The sequence below is a fragment of the Vombatus ursinus genome, unplaced genomic scaffold (genome assembly GCF_900497805.2).
Source record: "Vombatus ursinus unplaced genomic scaffold, bare-nosed wombat genome assembly UNPS02014807.1, whole genome shotgun sequence".
Taxonomy (NCBI): Eukaryota; Metazoa; Chordata; class Mammalia; order Diprotodontia; family Vombatidae; genus Vombatus; species Vombatus ursinus.
Window position 1 is genome coordinate 8,818,716 of NW_020954585.1, and position 14,894 is coordinate 8,833,609.

Here is a 14,894-nt window from a genome sequence, read left to right on the forward strand (position 1 = left end):
GATAGGGGTGGTGGTGTTGAAGAACCAGAATGAGTTTTACCTTCTCTCTAACTTGCTGGTACCATCATCAAACCTTTTCTGAGGGTCTTGCTTTATACTAATGGGTTGTCTTTGACTCATGAAGATAAGGCTTTTGCCCCAATAATAGGGAATAAAGAAGGAGTTGTGAGGTATAGTCAAATGTCTTTCTTTGGTTCCTTCCGTGAAACAATGAGGAATGGTGGAATGCCTGCTGAAGGTGGGACAGGGACATGAATGAAATGGAAATTCAGGTCTGATACTTTTTTTGAGGCTTTGGTTCAATCACTGGAAAATAAACTCATCAAAATACCAGGGAATGGCCTTTAATCAGGGAACAGGTGAAGTTTTATAGACTGTTTTAATCAATATTATCCAGTTTGAAAACACTGTACCTGGCTTGTAAAATTCATTCCAACCTCACCCATGTTGCTACATCTCAACTTTCTCTTCCCAGACTTTTCCTCCAACCTTGGGCTCCAAGCTCTTATAGGTTCTAGCTTCAGCAAAGATTAAACATTCACTTCTAGGCACAAAAACACTAGGAAAAATGCAGCTGAAGGGAACCAGGGGAGAAGCATAATTAATTCATATTGTTTTAGATATGATTTTCATTAGGCCTGCCTTGGTTTAAGCCTAGGGTCCATGGCCTGGGCTCTAAGAGGGTCTCCTTGCTGTCCCCTTCACTGCCCCCTAACTTTCCCTTACGTGGATGGGAGGCATGATCTCAGTGCAAGCTCAGGGGTATGCATGACCATCTTGGGAGGGCCTGTGGTTCCACTGGAGAAGAAGATAGTCATAGGCTCTTGCATTTTTGTCTTTACACAAGCGTGGTCCACAGATGCGGCTCTGTAAGGCATTTGAGATGAAATGACAGTCATTAGCTTCATTGTTCTGCATCATCTTGAGAGGAATAAAATGGGTACTAGAGCATGGATATGGGCAGCTAGATTGTGCAGTGGATAGAATGCCAGGCCTGGAGTCAGGAAGATTCATCTTCCTGAGTTCAAATCTAACCTCTGACACTTACTAGCTATGTGACCCTGGGCAAGTCAGTTAACCTTGTTTGCCTCAGTGTCTTCATCTGTAAAAAGATCTGGAGAAGGAAATGTCAAACCACTCCAGTATCTTTGTCAAGAAAACCCCAAATGGGGTCCCAAAGAGCCAGACATGATGGAAAAAGACTGAACAACAACAAAATCCCCAGTGTGCTTAACATAATTCCTGAAACACAGTAGTTGCTTAATAAGTGTTTATTGAATAGAATTCTCAAAAATAATGGTTTTAAATACATAGAATAAAATACATAGGATCACAGAGGAGCCCAATTATAATTAAATACTTATCAAAAAGTTTTTTTTTAAAAAATGTCCACTGGCTCTTGTGCCAGGGAGTCCTGTACTTGAACAAATGGGTAAACTGAAAAATCCCAAAAGATTGAGGGGAAATGTGGTATTGTGGAAAGAAGGCTGGATTTGCAGTCAGAGGACCTGATTTCAAGTCTTGGCTTTGCTACCTACTTTTCAGTTCTGATTCTATGATCCTATGATTTAGAGGATAGATACCCACATTTTTCCAAGATAAGCACATGAATAGAAATTCATAGGCATGCAGGCTCTGTGAATTTAATCATATGGGTTATTTATTACATTTTTTGCTGTTGTTTAGTTGTTTTAGTCATGTACAACTTTGTGATCCCATTTGGGGTTTTCTTGGCAATGAAACTGGAGTGGTTTGACATTTCCTACTGCAGCTTGTTTTATAGATGAGGAAACTGAGGCAAATAGGATTAAATGACTTGCCCAGGGTCACACAGAGACTAAATGTCTGAGACCACATTTGAACTCAGGAAGATGAGTCTTCCTGACCCCGGGCCAGGCACTCTATCCATTATACCACCTCATTACATTTACCTTCAATTATAATGACTAATTAATAAAAACCTCCTAGGATGACACCTGGTAACAATCACTCACACAGTGTACAAATATTAGCAGGTTAGGGGTCATGCCCTAGTAGCTTACAAGTTGATGTGTACTAGTGAATCAAGTTAAACATTTTTTTCTTCTTTTGCTAAGAATCTCCAAAATGTTCAATGCAGTAACTAGCAATTCTAGGGTACCCTGGGCAAGGAGCATAAAAAGGCCCCCAAATAAATTTTTTAAGACAAAGTCGGTTGGTAGGGGAAGAGAGACTAAGGAGAATAACATCAGATCTTTGAAAGGGACCCTGGAGGGAGAGACCCTGGCCCACTGCCTTCTGATAGGGAGATAGAACCCTTGGAACCTAGGCTGCTACTGAGGGGCCTTCTGCAGGGAGAGAGGGAAGGGTGGGGTCAATCCAGGGAGGACTCCCCTTCCTTGCACCAGTTGGAGGCCTGGTGGAAAACATGATGTCTAGTAGCTTTGCATGTTAAATAAGTATTCTTGCTAATTGTAGGATTGTAAATGTTGTCAGCACCCTTTAAATTTTCATGCCCAGAGGCAAAGCCCCAGTTACCTGCCCTAGATACAACTCTACATTGTTAGACACTGCAGGTTTAAAGAATTAGGAAATTTAGAGTTTAAAGGGACCTTGGAGTAGAATATAGACCCCTCATGAGGAAACAGAGAGGAAGTGGTGTGCCTAGTGTCATACAGTTAGTCATAGAAAATTTGGTACTTTAATTTAAGCCTTTTGACACTTAGTCCAGGATTTTTTCAATGACACCATACTGCTTCTTAGCACTTGGGAAGAGACCTTCAAGTTTCCCAGAGCTCCCACAATCATGATAGGAGGATCATAGACTCACTTAAGCAGTGTCTTAAAGTCCAGCCACCCATCGTGGTTATTCTCGGATACTAGAAGCTTGATTTTCAGCCGGGGGCAGTCAGATGCCACAGAATCCACGGCCGGGGCCAAGGTTTCATTGGTCACAACGCATTCGGCTTTTGATGACTGCAGCCGGTAGAGGATGTCTCTGGCTGTCAACTGGATCGTTCCAGGTAGGAAGACAAGACCTGAGCAAAATAAACATCATAGGATTTTTAGATCTGTAAGAGAACTTAACTAACACTCTCATTTTCCAGTAGACCCAGAGGAGGGAAATGATCAACCCAATGAGTTTGTGACAGAGGAAAGTTTAGAATATAGTGGATAAAATACTGAACTTGGTTTCAGGAAGATCAGGGTTTGATCATCTCTGACACTTGTGAAAATATGTGACCTCTTAACCTCTCTAAGCCTTAATTTTCTCATCTGCAAAATGGGGATAATAATGCTCATAGTATCTACCTCACAAGATTCTTTGTGAGCTTCCAATGAGATAATGCATGTAAAGTACCATACAAATGTCAGGTATTATTAATCCAAATCTATCCAACCTAGCCCAGCACACTTTCCCTTAAGTTTTTCATATCCCACTTCCCTCAGGCCATGCTTCCTGGTTAAAAGCTCATTGATAATAGTCATAGACACCAGATAAACGCAAGCTTGCTTGCTTGCTAGCAAGTTTCTCAGGCTTCTGGGATCTTCTGGATTTGTTTTTGTCTTCCTATTCAGAGCATGCAGAACAGCGCTTGGCATACAGTATGTCCTTAGTAAAATGTTTGTTGATTGAATTGTGCCTTGTTTTATAAAACAGGAACATTTTGAAAACCAAACTCAAAGGGAGGCATAATGAAAAGAATACTGGATTTGGAGTCCAAAGACCTGGTTTCAAATCTTGGCTACACCCCTTACTTCCTGTGTGACCTTGAACAAGTCACCTCACATCCCTAGATCTCAGTTTTCTCATCTTTTTAAGGAGGGGGTTTAATTAAACAGTTCCTTCCAGCCTTTAATCCTAAGATTCAATGATCCAAAATATCTAATGAATGCTATAGACAAGAAGGACTATAAGGTTCAGAAGAGAGAGAGAGAAACCACAGTGATTTGGAGCAGTCAAGAAGTACTTCTCAGAGGAGGTAACCATGAGTTGGGTGTTGAAACGTGAATAGGATTCTGATAGGCAGAAGAGGGAATGAACTGGATATGTTTGAGATTATGAGGAGCCCAATTTGTTTGGAGAAAAAGGTCATGCAGGAGATTAGTAAGAGATAAATTTGGAAAGGTAGATTGAGATAAATCATGAAGAGCATTGAATACTAGGCTAAAGAGTTTGTGGTACGGTGAAGAGTATTGGATGTGGAGTCAGAGGCCTGGTTAAAATCCTGATTGTTCACAGACTATGTGAACTTGGTCAAATCATTTCACTGCCCTCTGCTCCAGGCTCTTCATAATTAATAATTTGCTGTTATTCAGTTGTATATGACACTTCACGGCCCCATTTGGTGTTTTCTTGGCAAAGATACTAGAGTGGTTTACCATATCCTTCTCCAGTTCATTTTACAGATGAGGAAACTGAGGCAAACAGGGTTAAATGATTTGCCCAGGGTCACACAGCTAGTAAGTGTCTGAGGCTGGATTTGAGCTCAGGACGATGAGCCTTCCTGATTCCAGGCCAACCATTCTAGCCACTGCGTTACCTAGATGCCCAATTAATAGTAGCTAACTTTTATATAACACTTAGAATGTGCCAGGTGATGGTGTTAAGCACTTTCCAATTAATACCTTATTTGATCCTTATAACAATCCTATGCCAAGTATCACTCTTCCTATTTTATAGATGATGGTGGTACAGTGGATAGAGTGCATGCCTGGAGTCAGGAAGACCTGAGTTCAAATATGGCCTCAGACACTTAACTGTGTGACGCTGGGCAAGTCACTTAATGCCTTTTTGCCATAGTTTCTGTAAAGTGAAAATAATAAAAACACCTACCTCCCTGGATTGTTGTTTAACACCATTGCCTGATACATAGTAAGTGTTATATAAATGCTAGTTATTATATAGTTATATGGATTTGAACTTAGGAAGAGAAGTATTCCTGACTCCAGGCCTGGCACTCTATCCACTGTGCCACCTAGCTGCCCTATGTGAACTTGTTCAGTTGTGTCTATCTCTTCATACCCCCATTTGGGGTCAAAGATACTGGAGTGGCAAAAAGGGTTAAGTGACTTGCCCCAGGTTCCACAGCTAGTAAGTCTCTGACAATTGCTATCTGGCTCTTATTCCCTTATATTTAATATTCTACAGACTATTGCACAGGTGGGAAAATAACTGCCTTTTGCAGTTGAATAAAAGCATTAGGACGCTAGTTTCCCCTCTGTAGGCACACTGAAAACATCCTTGATATAACTCTGGCAGCAGATAGATGATGGGGATGATATATATCTCACCCTATTCCCAAATGTTTTGATCTTCTTAGACCTCCATACTTTAAAATCTTTTCGCTCCATGTAGCTTGATTATGAGTATTTGGAATGGTGATAATCTATCAAAATGTAGCACTTAAATTTCTGTATATCATTGTTATATCTCAGTGATTATAGGCAAGAGTTCACATTGAGATAATGATCTGGTTCCAATATAGTTTATTGATTGAATTCTCCAAGTTATTTTGAAGTCTGTGCTAGTACAGACAGTTAGATGATGTAGTTGATAGAGTGCCAGGCCTAGAGTCAGGAAGAACTGAGTTCAAATTGCACCTGATACTTATTAGCTGTGTGACCCTGATCAAGTCATTTAACCGTTTGCCTCAGTTTCTTCATCTACAAAAATGATCTGGAGAAGAAAATGGCAAATCACCCTGGTATCTTTGCCAAAAAAAAAAACCAAAACCCCAAATAGGGTCATGAAGAGTCAGACACGACTGAACAGCAGCAACAACAACTTGTACAGGGCTTTGTCACCTCTGAGTCTATGAAAGAGAGGGAACTTCTGATGTATAATTCTAGCCTCCTCTGCTTTGACTCCTTACATGGCTTTAACCTCTTGACTTTTATTTCCAGTTGCTGATTAAGGGAAGCTAGAATTTCTAAAATGCCTTTACTCTCTAGATACTTTTCTTCATGTTACTTTTCAAATTACTTTAATTGGGCAAAATGGTGTTCGAGTTTTTAATTGGGTGTCAATGATCTTCTCAAGTCAATGATCTTCTGCCATGATGGGGTTTGATGCCTGCATTTAGTGGCTTCCCCTCTCGTCCAATGGCTTTTACTGTGATAATACATATTGTTGTATTCTGGTCTTGAAATGTTTTCACACTTTCTGTCAAATACTAAGGCACAATGCATTCACTCATGATGGCTATAACTGATACTAGCTTTTAAAAATTAGTCTCCTTGAGGTAAAAGAGTCAGAGTATATAATGATCTTATCTCTGTCTTTCTTTCTCTCTCTTTCATTTTGGACATGGGCAATATGAAATTTGTTTTTCTTGATCAACAACATTTGTTTGTAACATGGCTTTTGTTTTTCTTTCACTCTGGTGGGGAGGTGAAAGGGAGAAAAGACAGATTTTTGTCGACTGAAAAAAATTTTTAAATTCCTTTCCTTTGGTATAGAGTATTGGTTTACTGGTTGGATTCATGTTGTCAAACTCTAAAAGAGGTCTCTTTTTCTTCATTATTCTGAGGTTAGCATATCCGTTTAAAAAAATCATTTGAGACTTCAGTGCATTTTTGATGATCTCTTTATTAGGTATAATTTCTGGAGTATTACTAAGTCAAGATTTTCAATGACTTGAGGTTCTTTTACTTTTCTCTCATCATATTTTAGGAACTACTCAATTTCATATATTATTTCCCTTCATTTGGTTAAAGTTTATATTTTTAAAAATGCTTTTCCAGGGGGCAGCTAGGTGGCACAGTGGGTAGAGCACTGGCCCTGGATTCAGGAGTACCTGAGTTCAAATCTGGTCTCAGACACATAACCCTTATTAGCTGTGTGACCCTGGGCAAGTCATTTAACCCCACTGCCTAGCCAAAAAAAAAAATTATTTTCCTACAGTGATTGGAAATACATTGTTGGATGAGCTGGGGCTGAGGGTGCTTGTGACAAAGAGCATCATGAAACCCTTGCCTATAACTGATGAGATTTGTTTCCTGGGGAAAACTTGATCACTGACCTGCCCGCATACAGCCCACTGTCACCAGCCACAAGTCAGGAATCCGGGGCAGGATTACCACTACTCGGTCTCCCCTCTGCAGGCCGCAGGTCTCCGTTAAAACGTTGGCTGCCTGTCGGGTCAAGTCACCCAGTTCCTGGAAGTTCCATTTCACTTCATCCCCTTTGTCATTCACCCACCACAGGGCAGGGAGTGGGTCTCTTTTGCCCTCCTGTGGTCAAAACCACATGGTTAAAACAGGTGTTTACAGACCCAGATGCCCATTGCCTCTCATCTAGTCTATTGCAATAGCCTTGCATTTGGTTTCCCTGCCTTCAATCCAGCCTCTACTCAATTGCCAAAGTGATTCTCCTAAAGCAAATATAGGTCCAACCATGTTATTCCTTTGCTTAAAAATGCCAGTGTCTCCCGATTACTTTCAGGATAAAATATTAGGTCTTTTTGTAGTTAAAGCACTTCATAACCTGACTCCTTCCTACCTTTCCAGTCTTCTTATTCATTATTCCTCTTTATTCACTCTACAATTCAGCTATGATGTTCTTGATACATGACACCTCATTTCCCATCTCTGTGCTTTTGTTTTGGTAGTACCCCATGCTTAGAATGCCCTCTCTTTCTCCTCACCTCTGCCTCTTAGTTTCCTTGGCTTCCTTCTAAGTCCCTGCTTCAAGTTCACCTTTTGTAGGAGACTTTTTCTCTTGCAGCTGTTTGTGCCTTCTCCTCCAAGATGACTTCCCATCTACTCTGTCAGAATTTTATTTAGAATTTTTGAATCAATAGTCATTAATTATATTGGTTTTTAGCTCTCTTTCTTTGGTTTAGCCATCCCGGTTTAGATATTAGGACTCTATTTCTCTCACAAATGGATTTTGCTAGAGTGATTTATTTCTTAATCTTATGAATAATTTGCATAATATTGTTATTAATTGTTCTTTAAAAGTTTTATAGAATGCCCCGGTAAATTCAACTAGGTAGCACAGTGGATAGAACACTGGGCCTCGAGTCAGGAAGGCCTGAGTTAAAATCTGGCCTCAGACACTAGCTGTGTGACCCTGGGTTTAACCTCTGTCTGCCCCAGTTTCCTTGTCTGTAAAATAGGAATCGTAATAGCATCTCAGGATTGTTGTGAGGATTAAATGAGATAATAATTGGAAAGTGATTAGCACAGTGCCTGGCATATAGTGGGCACTATATAAATGCTAGTTATTATTACTATCATCATATAATTGTTGTTGTTATCTACTCTTTATATTTCTTAAATGTTCCTTGTTGTTGACTTGAGAATATGAGTTCTTTGAAAGCAGAAACTGTTTTTACCTTTTTCTCTGTGTTACCAGTCTTGGATACAATGCTTTGTTGTTCAGTCACTTCAGTAGTGTCTGACTCTTTGTGACCCCATTTGCGGTTTTCTTGGCAGAGATACTGGAGTAGTGTGCCATTTCCTTCTCCAGCTCATTTTAGTAGATGAGAAAACTGAGGCTAACAGGGTCACACAGCTAAGGCCAGTTCTGAACTCAGGGAGATGAGTCTTCCTGACTTTAGGCCCGGCTCCCTAATCACTATGCCACTAATGCTAAGCACATAGTAAATGTTTAACAAATGATTTTTGATTGATTGAAAGAACAATCAATTTATTAAGTTCATTGGCTTTAAAAAGTAAGGACCTTTAATAATAAAATATTTTGTAGACCAGGAAAAATGTTATCACATTGGCTTTCCATCTGTGAAAAATTGTCTACTTTCGTCCTCTGCATTTTTTGCATTAGACTGGTGGTCCGTGGTGGGCTGCTACCATGCCTGTTCTATTTGTTCAATATAATCAGTACCTGTTGTTGTTTAGTTGTTCAGTTGCATCCAATGCTACAATCAGTATCTAGTAGATGCTTAATGGAATGGATGGAAAAAGTCATACAATGAATGCCAATCAGACTCACCATTCCAGAACATAGTGGGAATGTGAAAACTTTGGTACCAACTGCATCTCTAGAGACCTTTCTTGTTCAACCCACCTATCTGTGGATAGGCTTAGCATCCCTATATTAGTCTTAGGACACAGGGCTGTAGGCAGAGCATTTCAGGCACATAGCCATTTCTTATGCCATTTACCACCAAACTGGACATAGTCTTCCTAGGCCAGAAGCTAGGGTATATGAAGATATATAGGTACACTATAGGTGGATGGTAAGGACTAGGCTCAGTCTGATTTCCCTTTAGCTCAAATTCCTTCCCTTCACCCCCCCCAGAGAAGTTCCCCATCACCTTCTCCATACGTGCCCAGTGATCCATCACATCACTGGCAAAATTAAATTCTTTGGGGATTTCATAGTCTCCCCATTGTGGTGTCTCTGTCCTTGAGAAAGGCCGGGCAAGGAGATGCCTAGGATGAGGGTGAAGGGAACCATAGATTGGCCAGGAAACCCAAAGGCCTCGGAGCACCTGGGATCTCATTAGCAACTGCATGACCAGGAGGGTTCCAGAGATAAAGAGTCAAAGGAAGTGCTCACTCTTTGAGGTAGGTCCACTTTATCTGCCAAAGAAGGAAACAGCCATCAGGTTAATTATTTCTTAGAAACACAAAAGTACTGGTTCAAGCAAGAGTGAATCTGAGTTACTCATAAAACACAAGTCCTTGACTTATGACACCTGTCAGGAAAGTTGACTCTGCTTATTCCAAATGGGGAGCCTCTACAAGGGTATTATTATATATTACTTTCATTGAATTTTAAGGCCCTAGCTCTAGAATAGGTTGTTTAGATCAGTGGTCTCCAAACTTGTGATCACACACCTTAATCAGTAAAAATAATTTTTAAAAATTTTAAATGAGCCTCCAATTTATGTACATTACTTATTTACAAATTATAATGAAGTAGCATGATGTAGTGGATGGAGAGCTCACCTTGGAATGAACAACACCTGGGCTCAAGTCTCATCTTTGACACATACTGGCTGTGTGACTCAGTAACTCTCTCACTACAAGTTGTAGGGAACTATGCTGACATGTGTTGGTAGAGGGAATTTCCTCATCTGGGAATTTTTCTATCAATGTAATCATAGGTCCAAGTTTCTTTCTTTCTTTTTTTTTTTTTAGGCAATTTGGGTTAAGTGACTTGCCCAGGGTCACACAGCTACTAAGTGTCAAGTATTTGTTCTGAGGCCAGATTTGAACTCAGGTCCTCCTCACTTCAGGGCTGGTGCTCAATCCACTGCCACCTAGCTGCCCCTCAAGTTTATCTTCTATAAATTATTTATGTGCATTTATGTGCATAAATATGGGTATTTATAATACCCAAAAGAGAAATTAAAAAAGATGAGATAAAAATGAAATAATGTTTGATCCTAGAATCAATTTGGAACCATGGGAGTTCATGGAATAGGGGAGTGACATGGAGTGACTTACACTTTTGGAAAATCATTTTGGCAGTTGTTTGGAGGATGGGTTGGATGTAGGGGTGGGGTTGAGGCAGTGCGACCAATTAGGAATCCACTGCAATGATACAGAAGAGAGGGATGAGGGTTTGAATTTGGGTGGTGTCTGTGTGAGAGGAGAGAAGGGCACGGTTGTGAAGTATGTTGCTGAGGTAAGATGAGATTGAACAACTCATTGGATATGTGGTTTGAACATTAGATACATGGTTTGAGTCAGAATGAGAAATTGAGGATAACACTGAGATTGCAAACATTGGTGAGCAGAAGAAGGAGGGTGTGTTGCCCTTGACAGAAACAAGAGAAATTCAGAAGAGGGTTGTGTTTGAGGGGAAAGATAATGTAATGAGATGTAATAGTCTCTTGAAGCTCACTTATGCCTGTTCATCCTGTGTCTTTCATTATCCCACTTAAAACCAAAAGGAGGGAGGTGGGGCTTTTCACTGGTCACTGCCCAGAATCACTAGCTCTATGAAGGGCTGGGGCCAGGGCCATAGCATGACCTGGTACACTCATTGCCTACTAGGAAGGGGAATTTTCTCAATGGCACCTGCACAATTGCTGAAGATGAGAGGCTGACACTGGGCTGAAAGGGGCTGGGGGATCCTAGGATTTTACAAACAGGAGTAAGGGAATGTTGGGAAATAGGGATGTGTGGTTGTGTTGGAAACAAGTTCCATAATTGACTTAGAGGGAGTGTGATGTGACCAATCTTCCCACCTTCCAATTGGTTGATCACACGTCTCCTCAGATCAGGTCCTGGCATCCCCTTACCCCCTCTTCCAGGTCCAAAGCTGGGTCCCTACTTTGGAGAGAACTGATTTATACTGTCTCTTGACATTTGAACAGACCTACTCTATTCTTCATCTATCTTAGGCAAACCAATAATGGTTGTCCATCTTTTCAAGCCCTCTAGAAGAAGTCCAGTAAGTTCCTTTAGAAACCCATCCTAGTAGCAAGATGTTCTTTCCTTCTGACTGACCTTAACCTATATGTAACAGTTCAAGGTTAAGTCATCAGCGACACATTACAAATTTCACTAGCTTCCCAATTTTGTCTAAGGTAGATTGGGAGAGTTTGAGTCTAGAAAACAGCATGGGACATTGTTAACAGTGCTTTTGTTTTTTGGGATGGCAGACAGAATCTCAGATTGCTGGAGGAATCCCCAAAGGCTCTAGGTATCATGTAGACTGTGCCCTTCCTACATTTCATTGATCTTGGTCTAAATACCCCCACTGAACGAGCATCGTATTTATGGTTTCTGTTGTGAATTATAATCATTTGTTAGTTTAGGCCACATAGAATGACTTTCTGGGAATTACCATTTAATAAAAATAATGGTTCGACTATGACACCAGAGAAGAACACAGTGCATATACTTCTACTTATTTGTTTGGTTTTAGTCAAATGGCCAGCGTGTGCCACATGCAGGACCTGAACTTTGTTTTTTCTGAATCTTGAGGGCAACTTCCTATCTTCTACACCCCATTGCTTCTTACGTATAATTATGATCACTTTATCCCCATGTCCAACCTAGGAGTCCTCAGTTTATAAAATTACAATGATACTACTAGTTAATATTCTGCTAACTTCCTACGCGTAAAGACAGTATCATCTTCTGCTGAAGATTTCAAAATTTTGACAGTGTAATTCATACATCTGTTGTCAACTTCAATCATTTGCATGAAATGAGTCTTTTGCCTCCATTCCAGACATCTGTGCCTCTTACAAAGAGAAAATGTATTGGGTTTTTCTCAGGTAAGTCTTAATTTGCCAGATAGAATTCCAGATTCTGTCAATATTTTCATCTATAGATGTATGTAATAGATGCACAGGGCCCTCATTAATGATAAGATGAAATATAAATTAATGAACTTTGCATTTAAAGCCCACCCCCATCTAATTCCCACCTACTTTCCCAGTATTATTTTCTACTCTGTCTCTTACTCTACATTCTAGCTAACCTGTACTATTAGCTGTCTTCAATCCAACACTTCATCTCTCTCCTTTAGGCATTTGCAGAAGCCTGGTCCCTACCCCTGTGCTCATCTTTGCCCTTCTGAATCCTTATCTTCCTTGCAAAGCTCGGCTTAGGTGTGTCCTTCTCCCTCTACTCTTGGTGCACTCTCCTCATAAAGTTTCCTTTTTCTATACTTATTTGTACATGCTGTATCCTTCTTGTGGAATGGAAGGTCCTTGAGGTCAGGGACTATTAAATTTTTGTTTTATACTCCCAAGGCTACATAGTGTGTTGTATTTAGCAGGTGCTCAATGTTTGTTGAGTTGAATTGGCCTTACTCAGGGTAACAGAAGTATGGCCCAAAACCCTACTACATGTACATATGAATGAATGTCCCAGACATTAGTGATCCTTGTTTCCCATTTCCTACTATTCCTTTCCCATCTGATATCCATACCAGGTTTCTGCATAAAGAAATAGTTAGAGAAGGCTATAGCAAAGAGGAAATGATTTAGAGGAGGCAGTCTGGCATAGTGGCTTGACTCTTGAACCTGGAGTCAGGAAGTCCTGGTTCAAATTCTGCTGCTGACACTTATTGGCTGTGTGATCCTGGGCCTCAGTTTCTTCAGATGTAACATTGGAGGGGGAGGGTTGGATTAGATGTTCTCTAAGATCTCTCTCAATCTATTAGTAGTCCCACAAACAGGAGCAAATCTGTTTCAGCATACAAATCAAAAACTTTGGTTAATTCAAATGCCCTTTCTTATAACAATCTCATTTATTCCCCATTCAACCTGTGCAAGAGTTAACCCTGCTTAATGGTCTTTCTTGATAGTAGGACAAGAAATGGAAATATTGGTGTTAGGTTGCTCCTTTGCTCCCAAATTGCTGATACTGCCCACCTGGCTGTCTCACTTGCAAAGACCCTAAAGAAAAAAAAGTACCTTTGGTCAGTAGTGGAGAATACCTCAGAAGATTCCAGGAGGTTCCTAGCAAACCCAGGAGAGCACGGAAACCCTAGGGGTAGATGGGACTGTGACGGGTTATCATCCGGCAGGATTCTGTGGAAATACCTGGCAAATAGAACTTTTATTTGGGGAAGAAAAAGTGGAGGAAGGGATAGGAGAATTGGCTCATGTATTGTTAGTTAACTATTAAATAAAAAGGAGTGCCAAAGTACAAAAAAATCAAAGAAATTCTAGTTTAAAAAATAGTCCATTACAAGGATAGGATGCAGATGAGGTAGAACAGCATAATTTAGTCTGACAATTCAGCCTGATTTCCCTGCATGTTTTTCCTCTTCTTTCCCTCTGGTTTCCTTTTAGGTCAAAGAAGCTATCAGATCATAGGACCTAAAACTAGAAAGGACCTCAGGGCAGATCCAAGTGCCTCATTTTATATTTGAGATTACGGCCCTGAGAGATTAAGTGATTGGTCCAAGGTCTCCCAGGTGAGATGTATAAGAGAGAGGATTTGAACTCACATCCTTTGGCTCCAAAGCCATTATTACTCTTTCTTCATTGCCTCCCTAACTTACTGCATGAGTTATCAATATAGTACTCTTACAACCCTTGAAATCACTCTACATGTATTCATAAGTCCATCTTCAGAAAGAGTTGGTTGACTCTTTAGCATGTGAAGGGAGAGGTATTTGCATGTTAGCTTACAAAGCATTCCTCTTAGTCAGGCATTGCGCAATTTGGACTGGTCTGGGCAGGGTTATATTGGCCACAGGAAGCTTTTCAATGGAACTGGAGGGACTGAACCAAGGGAGTTGAGCTGTAGTGAGAGAAAAGCCTCAGCTATGGGGCTTTAGAAGAAAAATGAAACCCTGGCTGTCTGTTACTGGAAAGTGACTATCCTTCATGCATAGTTGATATCATATTGCTTGCCTACTCAGTGGGTAGAGGAAGGGCTGAAAGAAGGGCAACAATTTGGAATTCAAAATTTAAAAAAAGAATCTTAATAAAAAATAAATAATAAAAATTTAAAAATCACCCTAAAAAGTGATTATCCTTTTCTAAGAACTGGGAGAAAGTTCCAGACAAATTTTCTATCTCTACCAGCTTCCTCATGTTTGTTATTAGGCATACATTTATGATTTATTTTCTTGTTATGCTTTAAGTTGCCCTTACGTTGCTTTAAGTTTATCCTGACTTTGCCTATCTGACTTTCATGGTCTTCACCTCATCCTGTTCAATGAAGTTGGTATATAGGGGTGGGGAAGTGGGGACAGGAGCACACAGTAAGAATCAGAGAAGTGGTGAAAAAATAAAGAAGGGAGAAAGCAAGTGGATGAGGTAGCAGTTCTGACTGGGAGGGTAACAATGATGATCACTTAGGTTTGTACAGAAATTTCACTTTTCAAAGCATTTTCACATTCTTTATAACATTGAACCTTGCCACCAGCCCTATGAAGTGGACTGGGCAGAGATTATTCTAATTGCTTAAAAGATGTGGAAAGTAACTCCATTGTGCCAGAGTCAGTAAAGAGATCATTGGATTTC

General features: G+C 40.3%; 1 protein-coding gene across 3 annotated transcripts in view; it reads right to left on the reverse strand.

The window, feature by feature from the left end:
* Positions 1-13,435, reverse strand: part of LOC114051902 (acyl-coenzyme A synthetase ACSM1, mitochondrial-like) — a 42,122-nt gene extending 28,687 nt beyond the window's left edge. For 2 of the 3 annotated variants that reach the window (XM_027874294.1, XM_027874292.1), the window contains exons 1-5: positions 13,332-13,435; positions 9,264-9,531; positions 7,005-7,215; positions 2,810-3,017; positions 727-867 (exon numbers count right to left, since the gene is read on the reverse strand). In XM_027874294.1, coding sequence (XP_027730095.1) covers positions 727-867; positions 2,810-3,017; positions 7,005-7,215; positions 9,264-9,464 — 761 coding nt within the window. In that variant the 5' untranslated portion in view covers positions 9,465-9,531; positions 13,332-13,435. The remainder of the gene's footprint in view (positions 1-726; positions 868-2,809; positions 3,018-7,004; positions 7,216-9,263; positions 9,532-13,331) is intronic. The other variant, XM_027874293.1, reaches the window with a different exon arrangement.
* Positions 13,436-14,894: the final 1,459 nt, after the last annotated feature.